Source organism: Panicum virgatum, chromosome 2N, assembly GCF_016808335.1.
Source record: "Panicum virgatum strain AP13 chromosome 2N, P.virgatum_v5, whole genome shotgun sequence".
NCBI classification, from domain to species: domain Eukaryota; kingdom Viridiplantae; phylum Streptophyta; class Magnoliopsida; order Poales; family Poaceae; genus Panicum; species Panicum virgatum.
This window is the reverse complement of record NC_053146.1, coordinates 12,615,775-12,629,585: the sequence shown is the minus strand read 5'-3', so window position 1 is coordinate 12,629,585 and position 13,811 is coordinate 12,615,775. Positions and strand designations below refer to the sequence as shown.

Below are 13,811 nucleotides of genomic sequence, written 5' to 3'. Positions count from 1 at the left end.
CCAGATAGAATTCTAATTACTAAGATAACTTGGAAAGCTACTAACTTGATCTGCTTCAGCGGCATAAGAGAAGGGCTCAGAGAGGGGGCCCAACGTTCCTTCAGCAACTACTGCTATGAAAGCACCGAACGTGGTGGACTACTAGGGACGGGCAAGGCTGTCACCACTTTGCCGCCTACCACTGCGGTACCGTGGGGTGGAACACAACCCAAGATAACTAACCAAGTCTAAGCACCACGCCTAACTATCGAGTTACTGACTTCCGCCTCGAGCTAAGGCAGGAAGAAATCCCAAATGGATAGAACTTGCTATCCACACAGACAAGGGATCCTGCAAATCAAAGAGACAAATAACTTAAGTAAAAAATAAACTAGCGAGAAACTAAAGATAACCGAGGAAAACTTACTTGATTATAAGATTCTCCTGAGATGGGTACAAGATGGGGTAAGGTTGAGAGAACTCGACTCCGTCCCTTTAGCCCTATTTCCGCCAAAACTCTCACCTCAAACTCTCCCTATTCTACTAAGGATAAAACTGAAACTATGAGGCACTCAAGCTCCAAAAGTGTGTGTTACAAGTGAGGTGAGGGGGTCCTATTTATAGTGTGCCAAGGTCGGTTCTCGACGGTTAATTCAGGTAGCGCCGGTTGTAAACAACAGTGGAGACGGTGCTTGATCTTCACGTGAAAGCTGGACACCAGAGGTTGCAGAGTAGGGCCGACCGGCCTGGCCCTGCCTCCACGTGTGTCGGTGTCCTGACCCGGCGGTCCGACACCAATTAGTACGATGCTGCGTGATCCCTCACTCTGGATGGTTGATGCGAAAGATAACACAGGAACGCACAGATTTATTCTGGTTCCGGCCGCGGGACCGTACATCCAGCAAGGGTGTGCGAGTGCACTGTACTGTTTCGCACGGGGGGTGCCTGTAATAGGGGGTACAAGCGAGGCGAGAGAGGGAGGGAAACTCCCAAGTCTATGCTAAATGATTGAGGCAAGTGCCAATATTGGGGCTCAGGAGAACGGTTGTGTATTTTGCGAGTCGTGCCGAGTGTTTGAGGTTAGATCCGATGAGCTGAGCCCGCCTCCCCCTTTTATAGACATAAGGAGGGGCGGTGTACATGTACAGGGGGGAGAAGTCGTCATTCCTCCCAGAATCGGGGGCGTGCAGTGGCCGACTACTATAGAAAGTACATTGTGCCGCACTGGAGAGTGAGACGTCGGGCGTGGCGGTCGTCCTGGGCATCGTCCTTGGTCTTGCGGAGATCACGCCGGCGTCCTGGCAGGTCCAGCGGGCGGCATGGTGGCTCCTGTAGAGGGTACCTCCCACTGCGCTCGATGTGGCGGCGTTCCGAGGGAACTGCAAGCGGGGGTCTTGATCTGGTCAAGGCTCGAGGCGCGCCCGAGGGTCGTGCCCATGCCATTCGAGGGGCCTGCAGCAGAGGAGGTACATGGAGTAGGCAACACAGTGGAAGGAGCAGCGCCGCGCACGTTCGCACAGTGCGTCGCAGGTTCCCACAGTGGCGCCACAGCGCCGGGGATGGCTGAGCTGTGACCGGAGTTGGTGGATAGGACCCCGGTCACAGCCACTGTGTGGAGTGGTGGCCTGACGCCGTCTGACCCGGGCGCTGTGGCGGAGTTGTTAGTATTTAATGCCTCCGTACGGCGGACGAGTGAGCGGATGGCCTCGAGCGAGGTGGAGTCGACCCGCTTCCCCGAAGGTAGGCTCTCTACCCTCGAGCGAGGCGGAGATGCAGGATGCTGCCGAGGGTCTCGGCGGGGAGCCCTCGAGCGAGGCGGAGATTGCCCCCCGGGTTCGAGGGGGTTCGGATGGGCCGTGGATTTGGCTTCTTTGAGTCCTTTCCTTTCCTTCGGAACGCGGGGGAGGGGGGGAGACTATAGGCATTCGTGGGCCCGATTGCCCGACATGTGTTTTGTGTTTTAAGGGCGATTTAGTCCCATGATTAGGGTGCCCCTGATCACGGTACCCGACAGTAGCCCCCGAGCCTTTGTAGGGATGAGCATCCGCCCTGCAGAGGCTTGATCCCTCGAGGGCGCGACTCGGGTGCTGACCGTGGGGATCTTAGTTTGCCCGGTGGGGGTGTGACGGTGCTCCGGCGAGTATTGTCGGAGGAGACTAGTCCAAGGTCGGGGTTCGTCATTGGAGAAGTGGTGGCGAGGCCACTCTTAGTTGTCTATGCAGATCATAGCCGTCTCGAGCACCATGGCGTTGCCGCTGGGGATGCCGCCGTCGTGCTGATGGGGGCGTTCGAGCTGGTCTGCGGAGAATTTCGATCCTCGAATGTGTGAAGTTTCCTCCGTGGGGGCGCGTCGGCGCCCCCGCGGGTGTAGCCCCCGAGGCCTTGGAGGAGTGCTTGCACTCGTCCAAGAGCTATAAACGTCGCCCTGCATGGTTGATTGATCGGGGTGACTGCCCAGCTTCCTTTCAGCCGACCTCGGCGTTCCTTTTAGCCGGCCTTGGTGTTTTTCGTGCTAGTACAGCGGCCCGCGATTTTGTTGAACAATCTGGCAGGCACGTGTAAGCGTGGGAGGTTCGTTAAACACGTGGGATTTCACAATCGACGGTAGCTGATTCATTCGAGGGTGCAGCTTGAGCCGCGGTGCGCGAGGAGCCCCTGAGCCCTGTCCTGAGTGAAGGCGTTCAGGGGACCCTCGACTTTTTGTTACGACCCTCGTCGCCCTTCCGCAGTGTAACACCCTAATTTAAATTTCAGTATTTAATAATAAATTTAATTGGCTTTATTTAATTTTCTAAGGTTTTATATGCTTAGTCTTGCATTTAAATTAATTTTTTTCATAAGTAATTAAAATTTTTCTAGGTTTGAACTTGTTGGTGCATTCATGCTGGTGCATAAGTTTTATTTGGTTGAGTGCTTAGGGTTTGAATTCAAATTTCATTTGAATTCAAATTAGTTTGAGTTAGTTTGAAAAAAAAGGAGAAGAGAAATAGTAAGAACAGTAAACCCGAAACCAGCCCAAGCCACCAGACCGGCCCGGTCTACCTTTCTCCTCTTTCCTTCAGCGTGGCCCAGCGATCAACTGGCCCAGCAAACCACGTCCGCGGCCCAGCTTCCCGCTCAGCCCACGCGAAGCAGCCCGCGCGCTCGCTAGCGCTCGCCGCGCCTCGCTGACAGCCCCGCCCCACCTCGAGCACTTTGTAAGCACCAGTGCCGCCCCCTTGTCCTTTTTCGCTAGGTTAGCACGCCCGTAGACCCCTGCAGAGGCCGGAACGGCGCTCGCCGCCGCCGGCGCCGCAGTTTGTCATGGCGAACTCGCTGCAGACCCCCGCGGTCCCGCCTGATCCTCGCGTTAGCTTGCGCTTGCCTTGCAGGAGCTTTGCGCACCTTTTGCACCCCTGACCCGGCACAGAAACAGCCCGAACACGCTGCGTCGGCGAGCTCCATCGCGCAGAGCCACCGCCGCATTCGCGCCCGGCGTTCAGGACCTCTCCTCGCCCCGCTTTTGGCCCAGGAGGTTTACGCATGACGCGCTGATCCTCCCTGACCCAAACCCCGATCAAGTTGACCCCGGGAAGGCCGAGTTCGGCCAACTCCGGCGAAGCCCCGCCACGGAACCCCTGTTCCGGCGACCTGCGCTGCCGCCCTCCACGAGAACGGATCCTATCCGTCCGATCTGAAGCCGACGCCCCTGATTAGATCGAAATCGCATCAAACCCGAACCGCCAGATCCAGATCCGACGGCCAGCATCCTTAGATACTGGTTCGACCTGGCTGTTTTGTTAAAGAGCCCCTGGACTTTTTGGGAATCAACCCGCAGTCCACGTTAGTTCAAAAGTAATTCCAGATAGGTCCTGTTTTTAATGTTTAGACCCCTGAGCTTTCCAGAAATAGCGCCCGCAGTCTAGCCCGTGCGTTTTTGCTCGTTAGCCCATGGATCTATCCGTTAATTATGTTTTAGTCCCTGGTTTTTGCGCTGACCCCTGGAAGTTCAGTTTTTCTCACAGTTTAGCCCCTGGACCTTGTTTTAAGCCTAGTTTGCACATTTTAGCTCCGTTTTAAGTGGTTTTTGCGCTCACGTGATCATTGTGACGCGTAGAATAGCTTTAGCTCAGTTTTATATGCTGTTTTGATGTATTGGTGTACTATTTCTTAGTATTTGCTTTTGTTTGCATATATGTGTATGTTTTCGATGATTGTTCGGCCTTGAGATCGCGAGTAGACTACGAGCTATCGGAGGAGCTACCAGGAGTACGAGGACTTCTAGGCGGTCATCTCCCAGTCGACGTCCCTATGGCGCCCAGCTTCTGAGAGTTCCGTATCTGTTTTATGCTTCCGCATACTTTGTATCAGACATTTTGTCATTTATGTAATAAATAACATTCGTACTCGCTTTATTATATCTTTTACATGATATGTGCTGTGATATACTATTCATTCTGTTGTATATATGTGTGACTTGATCCTGGCACGTATATGATTGCTCGGTTTATGTCCTTTTGTAAACCGGGTGTTACACGCAGGGAGGAGGGGTGAAGCGCGCCATGCTATCCATGCCCGGGCAGCGAGCCATGGCTGCTTCCGTGAGCTATTATCGGGTGGTTCAAGTGGATGTCCGTGCCCCGTTCGATAAGGGTCGGCTTGCGGTCTGGGGACACGTCGCATAAAGCACTCGCAAAGGTTCGCTAGGCGGGCTCGGACCCATTCGATAGGGTCCAAGGGCTCGATGCTCTCCCTCGATGGGATACCCCTGCTAGGCACCCTCGACTGGCCTCGAACACTGCGTGGGACGTCTCGAACTCTGTGTTCGAGGGTAGCTTGGATGGCACGCCCATGCAGTCCCTGACTTTGGCGATCTGGCGCGCCTATCGAACCCTCGACGGGCCAGGCTTCGAACCCCTGATCAGTAAGGCTTCGGAATCGAATTCCTTCGATGGTAAGGAATCCCCGGAGGGAATATCCCGTAACGGTTCGCTAAACGGGGTGGAGTTGCCGGTTGTGCGCGGGTCTCCCGCCGATCGTGGGTGATGTGGCCCAGTACGCGTGGTGCGGTGCGGGCGCGCCTTTTCAGGCGGTTGCCTCGGATAGGCGGAGAGGCATGGGCAGTGGCTGGCGGATGGGACGACGCTACAGTCCCGCCGCATCCCTTCAGTTACCGCACCGTAATTATTGCTGAGTGCGCGCGTGGGAGCCTCTGCGGTTGTGGGGCCCGGTTGTCGGCGGCAGCGAAAACCTACTGCATTCAATGCGGTAAATTTGGGGCCGCGGTGGTGAATCCGCCTGTTGTGGTGGATAAAAGTGAGGGAGGGGGAATCGATTGGGCTCACCTGGCCATTTTGCTCTCGCCTCCCCTGCCTTCTCCGCCTCCCCTGCATCCAGAGCCCAGAGCCAAGAGCGAGAGGAGGAAGAAGAAGCGGAGAGAGTGCACCTTAGCCATCTTTTAAGCTTGTTTCCCGTGCTCCCCGCCGATTCGAAGCGATGGCGCAAATCGAGGAGCTGCTGCCGTGGGTGAGATCCTCCGCCACCGAGGCGGTCTTGGAGGGACTGGTCGCCGAGAGGCTCCTGCCGCTGAACACCAATCCGTCGTGGCCGGTGCGGATCCCTCCGCGGCCGGAGGAGATTGAGCCGAATCCCTCAAGCGGCTACATCGTGAGCCTCATGCGGCTCCATGAGCGGGGGTTCGGAGTCCCCGTCGGCAGGTTCATCCTCGCGCTTTGTGACTACTACGGGGTGGAGCTGGACAACTTCGGCCCCAATTCCATCTCGCAGGCGGCGGTCTTCGTCGCCCTATGTGAGGGTTACCTGAGGATAGAGGCGCACTGGGATCTGTGGATCCACCTGTTCCGCGGCGAGCTCTACATCGACAACGTCCTGGGCCAGCCGAAGAGATACGCCCACGCCGGTGGTCTCATGCTCCACGTGCGCACGCAGCGGGCGAACCTATACATCCCCTGCAAGATAATCACGAACAACGCCGGGTGGACCCGAGGGTGGTTCTACCTGCGCAACGACGACCAGCGGCTCCCGACGTTCACCAACAAGGTGCTCCGGGAGAGGCCGAAAAAGTGGAATTGGGGGGTATCGCCCCCAAAGCAGCAGGCCAGGCTCGAAGTGTTTACCAACGCGCTGCAGTACCTGGCGAAGAAAGGGCTGATGGCGGCTGCCGTCATTGCAAATTTCCATCAGCAGAGGGTGATTCCTCTCATGGAGATGAGGCTGCCGATCTTCGAGCTTACCCCCGAGGCCCCGGTCGAGGGCTCGAGTACGTCGAATGAGCTGCTCTCCCACGATGCCGCAGCCCGGAGGGCAAGGAGCGCGGTGGCGCACTTCCCCTCCGACTCCGGGGATCTCTAGAAGATCAAGATGCGCCCCAAGAAGGGGTACATCACTCTGGTGAGTTTGGTTTTCGATTGTTGTCAATTTTGCGCTGTTCCTTCCCATACTTCTTGCTCCTAATTTGGTCGCGTTCGCAGGGACTGAGCCACAGAGGCAACATCTCGAAGCCCCCGACTCCGGAGGCTCGCAAAGCCAACCACCTTCACGGAGAGGCGGTGAAGAAGAAGAAGGACGCGACGAAGGAGGCTGCCACCAGGAAGAGGGAGAGGAAGGAGGAGCACGAGAAGGTGTGCAAAATTGCACGGATGGAGGGTTCCCCGTGGCCGCCCATGCCCGAGTCCACCGAGGAGAAGGACTCCTCGTCCTGCGGGGTCGATTTCTCGGAGCCTGATGACTTTGAGGTGGTGAAAAGCGCAAGTCCCCCGCCGGCCCATCGAGGGGCTGGCGGCGAGGGCTCGCTGATGGCGCTGGGCGAGGCGAGGCGATGGCAAGGGGAGCGAAGGTCGCCCACGCCAACGATGGGCCAGAGGTCGCCCGTGCCGGCAGCGGGTAGGAGGTCGCCCACGCCCGCGACGGGGCAGAGGTTGCCTGTGCCGGCAGTGGGTAGGAGGTTGCCCACGCCCGCGACGGGGCAGAGGTTGCCTTCGCCGGCGACGGGTAGGCAGACACCTGCGCCCGCGGCGTCTTCTGGTGGCGGGGGGGGGGGGGGGGTCCCGAGGCTTCAGTCCAATCCGAGGGCGACGCCCTCGGGTCAGTCGTCGGGAGGTGTTAGCGTGCCGCGGTCCCGGAGGAGCGGCACGGGCAAACGCAGCATGGGCTGCTTGTCAGAGTAAGTGATCCCGACTTCGTTTTGTTCATCTGATATCGCGGCCCCTACTAATCTTGGCATTTCTTCCCCTTTGTCCGGCCGCAGGAACACAACCAAGCGTCCGGCCCAGCTCGCGCCGACCAAGGCCCTTAAGACCGGGGCGCATGCGACGCCGCATTTGGCACCACGACCCACGAGCGGAGGGGATCAGGCCCTCGAGGCGGTGGTCGCGATGCCGCGGAGGAGGCCAGCCGGGGTGGTGCGCCGCGCCGCCCGGTTGGATGTCGAAGCCGACGAGGGCGGAGCAGGCAGCGCCGCCCAGCCGGAAGCTGGAGGAGAAGCTGGTGAGGAGGCGCAGGAGCACACCGCCGGCCAAAGAGAGGGAGAGACCCTTGCCCCCTCGCCCCCGAGGGCTGTGGTTGAGGGGGCCACGAATGTGGAATCAGCGCCAAGGGCGCCGGCGGTCGAAGAGACTCGCGTCCCAGAGCCCACAAGGGCCGGGGACGAGGATGCTGCTGAAGCGGCGACGACGCAAACGGCGCCGTCGAACACGGCGCCGGTGGTGGAGCTGCCGCTGAGCAGCGATGAGTACGGGGATTCGAGGGACATCGATCCAGCTACTGCGACCAGCTCCACCAACCGGATCTTCGAGTTCATCTCGGCCTCCGAGGAGATCCTCGGCGCGGGGACGTCCGAGGGGCCCGGTCATGGGGCCAACTATGCGATCGTTCAGTCCGAGGTCCCCTCGAGAATTCTTCGTAACAAGCAGGAGGAGGAGGAGGCCTGGAAGGCGCAGTATGATGTCGGCACTCAGATCCAGGACGCCCTCAGCCGCGCCTTCCAGCTCCATCAAAAGATGGATTTCCTTATCAGCAAGGTAAGTACTTTCCCCTGGAAATTGCTTGCTTTGGATCCTGTTTTTGTGTGTTCCACTCATGCTCCTCCACTTGCAGTGGCTGAGGGAAATCTTGCATAACAAAAGCGCTGAGCTGGCCCGGTTGTACTCCCAGGTGCGCTGGCTTGGGTAGCACAATGCCAGTTTGGTTGTTCGGACGATCGAGGTCAACACTATGGTTACTGACCTTGGGGTGCGTCAGCGTGCGCTAGAGGAGGAGCTGGCGCAGACCGCCAACGAGCGCGACGTCCAGATGGCTACGGTAGAGCGGAAGGCCCGGGAGGTCGAGGCGCAGGCTGCCGAGCTACAGCGGAAGGAGGCCGAGCTCCAAGGCAAGGAGGCCGAGCTTCAACGCAAGAAGGCGACCGTCGCCACGCTCTCCGCGACCCTCACTGAGAGGGATGCCACCCTTGCGAAGCAAGAGGCGGCTGCTCGGAGTGCAGAGGCTGCGGTCAAGGAGAAGGAGGCCTTCTTGTCCACACTCCAGGAGCAGGCGAACACCGTGCTGGCTCGGCTGGAGAAGGCACAAGGGGACATCACAGGTGAGTATATATGAGATCTTTGCTTAAGTTGATCCTCAGTTTGCTTGAGACTTATTTTTATTTCCTCATTCAGAGCTGAGGAAAGCGGTGGCGGACGAGACCGCGGCGAAGGAGGCTATCCAAGGCGTGCTCACAGCGGCACAAGATGAGTACGCAGACCTGGAGCAGGCTGTCGTGGCCGTGTGCAAGGAACTCGAGGGGGAGGGGGCCTTGTCTGGTAGCTCGGTGGCTAGCCGCCTTCAATCACTAGGCGGTCGGGTGGCCGAGCACATCAAAAGCACCTTCCACCTCGGTGTCCAATGGGCCCTCGCCGTGGCCTCGACGCACTACGACATGGATCTCCAGAGGGTGTCGTCGGGATACGTCGTTGCATCCGGCATCAGTGCGGACGCCGCGTCGGCTGCCATGGATGACGCCGACGCCGCCGTCGAGGAGTTTGCCGCCGTCTTGGCCAAGAAGCTTGAGGACGACATCCCCCCCATATCCGAATTCGACGCCGTTGAAGATCCACAGGGGGGGAGGCAACCTGTAGGGAGTCTGGGCCTTGATGCCCATGTAAATAAGTTAGTATTTTTTGTAACTATTTCTGAGCGAGAAAACTAGTTGTTGTATATTGACAGTGTGGCCGATCGAGGCCTTATGCGTTCGAGCTCTCGTTTTTTCTACTTTACTTCTGTGTTCTCGTATGTATTTTAGATTTTTTCGGTGAGGAAGTTCACGTTCACAAACGGCTTAGGCGTAGGGAGGCGAGTGGGGATGCCGAATCCCGGAGGCGTAGGCGGTCCCGCGGCTCGATCAATCCCATTCCTTAGTCATTTATGCCTTGCGTCTACCTTTCTAAGTATACGAGAAACTTGGATACGGAAATTTTTCCGAAAAAACGTTGGCGTTTTCGGGGACGTTCAGGGGTTCCCCCCCCCGTAGTAGCCCCCGAGGGAGGCTTGGCTTTGCCGAGGGTAAAGCTGAGCCTACCTCAGTGTTCGTGTGCATCCGAGCCCCTGAGGGTTCAGAAAGTTCCCAAAAATAAATAAGTAAAGCATACTCTTTATTGCTTTGGGAAACTTTAGATATAAGTACAAACTATGTACAAATGGCTTGGAAATTCAAGGGTAGAAGCGACGTAGCTGCTGAATGTTCCAGGCATTGGCGAAGACTTCGCCGTTCTCATTTGCCAGCTTGTACGTGCCGGGCTTGAGCACTTCAGCGATGATGTATGGGCCTTCCCATGGCGGTGAGAGCTTGTGGCGTCCCCTGTTGTCCTGTCGAAGTCTCAGCACCAGGTCCCCTTTGTTGAGGTCTCGGCGCCGAACTCTCTGCGCTTGATACCTTCGCAGGGATTGCTGATAACATGCGGAGTGCAGGAGCGCCACATCTCGAGCCTCATCCACTTGGTCTAGCGAGTCTTTGCGGGCTTGCTGGTTCCGCGGTTCTTGGTAGGCCTTGAGCCTTAGTGATCCATATTCTAAGTCCGTGGGGAGGATGGCCTCAGCGCCATAGACGAAGAAGAACGGGGTAAAGCCCGTGGCCCTGCTTGGGGTCGTCCCCCGGCTCCAGATAACCGAGAGTAGCTCTGTGAGCCACCTCTGGCCAAACTTGTTCAGCTTGTTGAAGATCCTTGGCTTCAGGCCTTGTAGGATCATGCCATTGGCACGCTCCAGTTGGCCATTGGTCTATGGGTGCGCCACAGCCGACCAATCCATGCGTATGTGATAGTTGTCGCAGAACGCCAAGAATTTCTTGTCAGTGAACTGAGTGCCGTTGTCAGTGATGATCGAATTCGGGACCCCGAACCTGAAGACAATATCGGTGAAGAACAGAACAGCCTGCTCGGACTTTATCTTGTCGATGGGTCGAGGCTCGATCCATTTGGAGAACTTGTCGATTGCTACCAACAAGTGGGTGAAGCCCCCAGGCGCCTTCTGCAGCGGGCCGACGAGGTCCAGTCCCCACACGGCGAATGACCACGTGATGGGGATGGTCTGCAGAGCATGTGCCGGGAGGTGCATCTTCTGGGCGTAGAACTGGCAACCCTCGCAGGTCCGCACAACGTCGGTGGCGTCGGCAACCGTGGTGAGACAGTAAAAGCCCTACCGAAACGCGTTGCCCACGAGTGTGCGCGGTGCGGCGTGGTGACCGCAGATGCCGGCGTAGATGTCTCGGATCAACTCCTTGCCCTCGGGAATGGGGATGCATCATTGCAGAACGCCCGAGGGACTACGCTTGTACAGTTCATCGTCGATCAGGACGAAGGACTTGGCCCGCCTAGCGTTGCGTCGCTTCTGAGCGCGGTCCGAGGGTAGGACCCCTCGAATCATCCTAGTCAAGGTACTAGGTGCGCCAATCTCGCGGAGGCGGGACCTCATCGATCTCCATTGCTTCAGCCTCATCCACAGAGGAGGTCTCGATGTCAGTGTCCATGGCCTCGGACTCCTCCGTCGAGGGGTCTTTGGCTGATGGCTCCGTGGTCGCAGCCCCCGAGGGTTTGGGTGCTGCGCCGATGGCTTCCGCATGATTCTTGAAGTCGACGGATGGCTTGGTGAGGTCACGGGCGAAAACATTCGAGGGAACAGTGGTCCGCCCATACACGATCTTGGCCAGTTCGTCCGCTTCTTCATTGTACTTGCGCGCGATGTGGTTGAGCTCGAGCCCGTCGAACTTGTCTTCGAGGCGACGCACTACATTGCAGTACGCCTCCATCTTCTCGTCGTGGCAGCTAGCCTCCTTCATCACCTTGTCGATGACGAGTTGGGAGTCTCCCCGAACGTCGAGACATTTGATGCCGAGTTCGAATGCGATGCGGAGGCCACTGAGGAGGGCCTCGTATTCCGCCATGTTGTTAGACGCCGGGAAGTACAAGCGCACCACGTACCGCTTGTGCTTTCTGAGTTGTGAGACGAATAGCAGGCCTGCGCCCGCACCAGTCTTCATCACTGACTCGTCGAAGTACATGAGCCAGCATTCGGCTTGAATCTGAGGCGGGGGCAGCTGAGTGTCGGTCCATTCGGCAATGAAGTCTGCCAAGATCTGGGATTTGACTGCCTTGCGAGGGGTGTAGGTGAGAGTCTCTCCCATCAGCTCCACTGACCACTTGGCAATCCTACCCGTGACCTCCCGGTTGTGGACTATCTCCCCGAGGGGTAAAGACGAGACCACGGTGACGGAATGAGCCTCGAAGTAGTGGCGCAGCTTGCGCCGTGCCAAGATTACTGCGTAGAGCAGCTTCTAGATCTGTGGATACCGTTTCTTGGTTTTGGATAGCACTTCACTGACGAAGTACACCGGCCTTTGGACTGGCAAAGCATGTCCCTCCTCCTGTCGTTCTACAATGATGGCCGCGCTGACGACTTGAGTCGTGGCTGCCACGTAGAGATAGAGGGGCTCGCCGTCCATCGGTGGCGTTAGGATTGGAGCGCTAGTAAGCGATGCCTTGAGCTTGTCGAGGGCTTCTTGGGCCTCGGGGGTCCACGAAAAGCGTTCGGATTTCCTTAGGAGTCGATACAGAGGCAAGCCTTTCTCACCAAGGCGTGAGATGAATCGGCTGAGGGCCGCTAGGCAGTTCATGACCTTCTGCACCCCCTTGAGGTCTCGGATTGGTCCCATCCGAGTGATGGTCGAGACTTTCTCAGGGTTGGGTTCAATGCCCTGCTGGGAGACAATGAAGCCCAAGAGCATGCCTCGAGGAACTCCGAACATGCACTTCTCAGGGTTGAGTTTCACCCTCTTAGCCCTAAGGCAATCGAACACAATCCTGAGATCGGCTACCAGGTCGTCCGCCTTCCTGGATTTCACAATGATGTCGTCGACATATGCCCCTATGGTGCGCCCGATATGGTCTCTAAACACGTGGAGCATACATCGTTGGTATGTAGCTTCGGTGTTTCTAAGGCCAAAGAGCATCGTGACGTAGCAGTACATACCAAAAGGGGTAATAAAAGAAGTCGCGAGCTGGTCGGACTCTTTCATCTTGATTTGATGATAACCAGAGTATGCATCAAGAAAGGACAAAAGTTCGCATCCCGCAGTTGAATCAACGATTTGATCAATTCGTGGCAAAGGAAAGAGAACTTTAGGACATGCCTTATTTAAACTAGTATAGTCTACACACATCCTCCATTTCCCACTCTTTTTCTTAACTAGTACAAGATTAGCTAGCCACTCGGGATGGAATACCTTCTTGATGAATCCGGCCTCCAAAAGCTAGTTCACCTCCTCGCCGATCGCACGTCGCTTGAGCTCGTCAAAGCGCCGCAGGCGTTGCTTGACCGGCTTGTAGTTCGACAGTATATCAAGGGACTGCTCGGCGACCTCCCTCGGGATGCCAGGAATGTCCGAGGGACTCCACGCGAAGATGTCAGCATTGGCGCGGAGAAAGTCGACGAGCACCACTTCCTATTTGCTGTCGAGGGTAGCGCTGATCTTCAGCGCCTTGCCGTTGGGGTCTTTGGGTCGAGGGGGACGTCCTTGGTACCCTCGGCAGGCTCAAAGTTGCCCGCGTGCCGCTGCTTGGAGTCCGTGGCCTCCTCAGCCATTCCTTGCAGCTACGCGGCGAGAGCTTCGTAGCACTCATAGGCGTGCTCGAACGAGGAGCCGATGGTGATGACACCCTTCGGGCCCGGCATCTTCATCTTGAGGTAGGTGTAGTTGGGGATGGCCATGAACTTAGCGTAGCACGGACGCCCGAGAATGGCGTGGTATGCCTCCCCCGGAACCCCACCACCTCGAAGGTGAGCACCTCCTTGCGGAAGTTGGCCGCCGTGCCGAAGCAGACGGGCAGGTCGATCTGGCCGAGGGGTTGGACTCGCTTCCCCAGCGCAACACCGTGGAACGGCGACTTGCTGGGGCGGAGCTTGTCCAAGCCGATCCCCATGAGCTCCAAGGTGTGGGCTTACATGATATTGAGGCAGCTGCCCCGTCCATGAGCACCTTGGAGAAGCGAGTGTTGCCGATGATAGGGTCCACAACGAGTGGGTACTGTCTAGGATTCGGAACATAGTCGGGGTGGTCCTCGTGGCCGAAGGAGATGGTGTCCTCCGACCAATCGAGGTAGGATGGCATGGCCTTGGTGACGGAGAAGTCTTCTCGGCGCTCGCGCTTGAGCTGCCGAGAGGTCATGTTCGCCGTCGGCCCTTCAAAAATGAAGAAGGCGTTCTCCACCGAGGCGAACTTGCCGTCGCCACCCTTGTCACCCGCATCCTTCTTCTTGTCCTCGTCATGATTCGCGACGTGGTTGTAGTACTTGCGGAGCATTTCACAC

The 13,811-nt window shown here is 57.4% G+C and overlaps 1 protein-coding gene across 1 annotated transcript; it reads left to right on the top strand.

Annotated features, from left to right (window-relative positions):
* Window positions 1–6,339: 6,339 nt before the first annotated feature.
* On the top strand, window positions 6,340–9,266 carry LOC120662400 (serine/arginine repetitive matrix protein 1-like). Its single transcript, XM_039941553.1, has 7 exons — window positions 6,340–6,369; window positions 6,450–7,141; window positions 7,226–7,997; window positions 8,074–8,130; window positions 8,218–8,557; window positions 8,631–8,769; window positions 9,254–9,266. The coding sequence occupies exons 1-7, from the start codon at window positions 6,340–6,342 to the stop codon at window positions 9,264–9,266; spliced, it is 2,043 nt and encodes a 680-aa protein (XP_039797487.1).
* Window positions 9,267–13,811: the final 4,545 nt, after the last annotated feature.

Coding starts and splice junctions, on each gene's coding strand:
- LOC120662400 (XM_039941553.1), top strand. CDS start 6,340: ATGCGCCCCAAGAAGGGGTACATCACTCTG. Junction 8,131..8,217: donor TGGCCCGGTTGTACTCCCAG/GTGCGCTGGCTT, acceptor GGGGTGCGTCAG/CGTGCGCTAGAGGAGGAGCT. Junction 8,558..8,630: donor GGCACAAGGGGACATCACAG/GTGAGTATATAT, acceptor TTCCTCATTCAG/AGCTGAGGAAAGCGGTGGCG.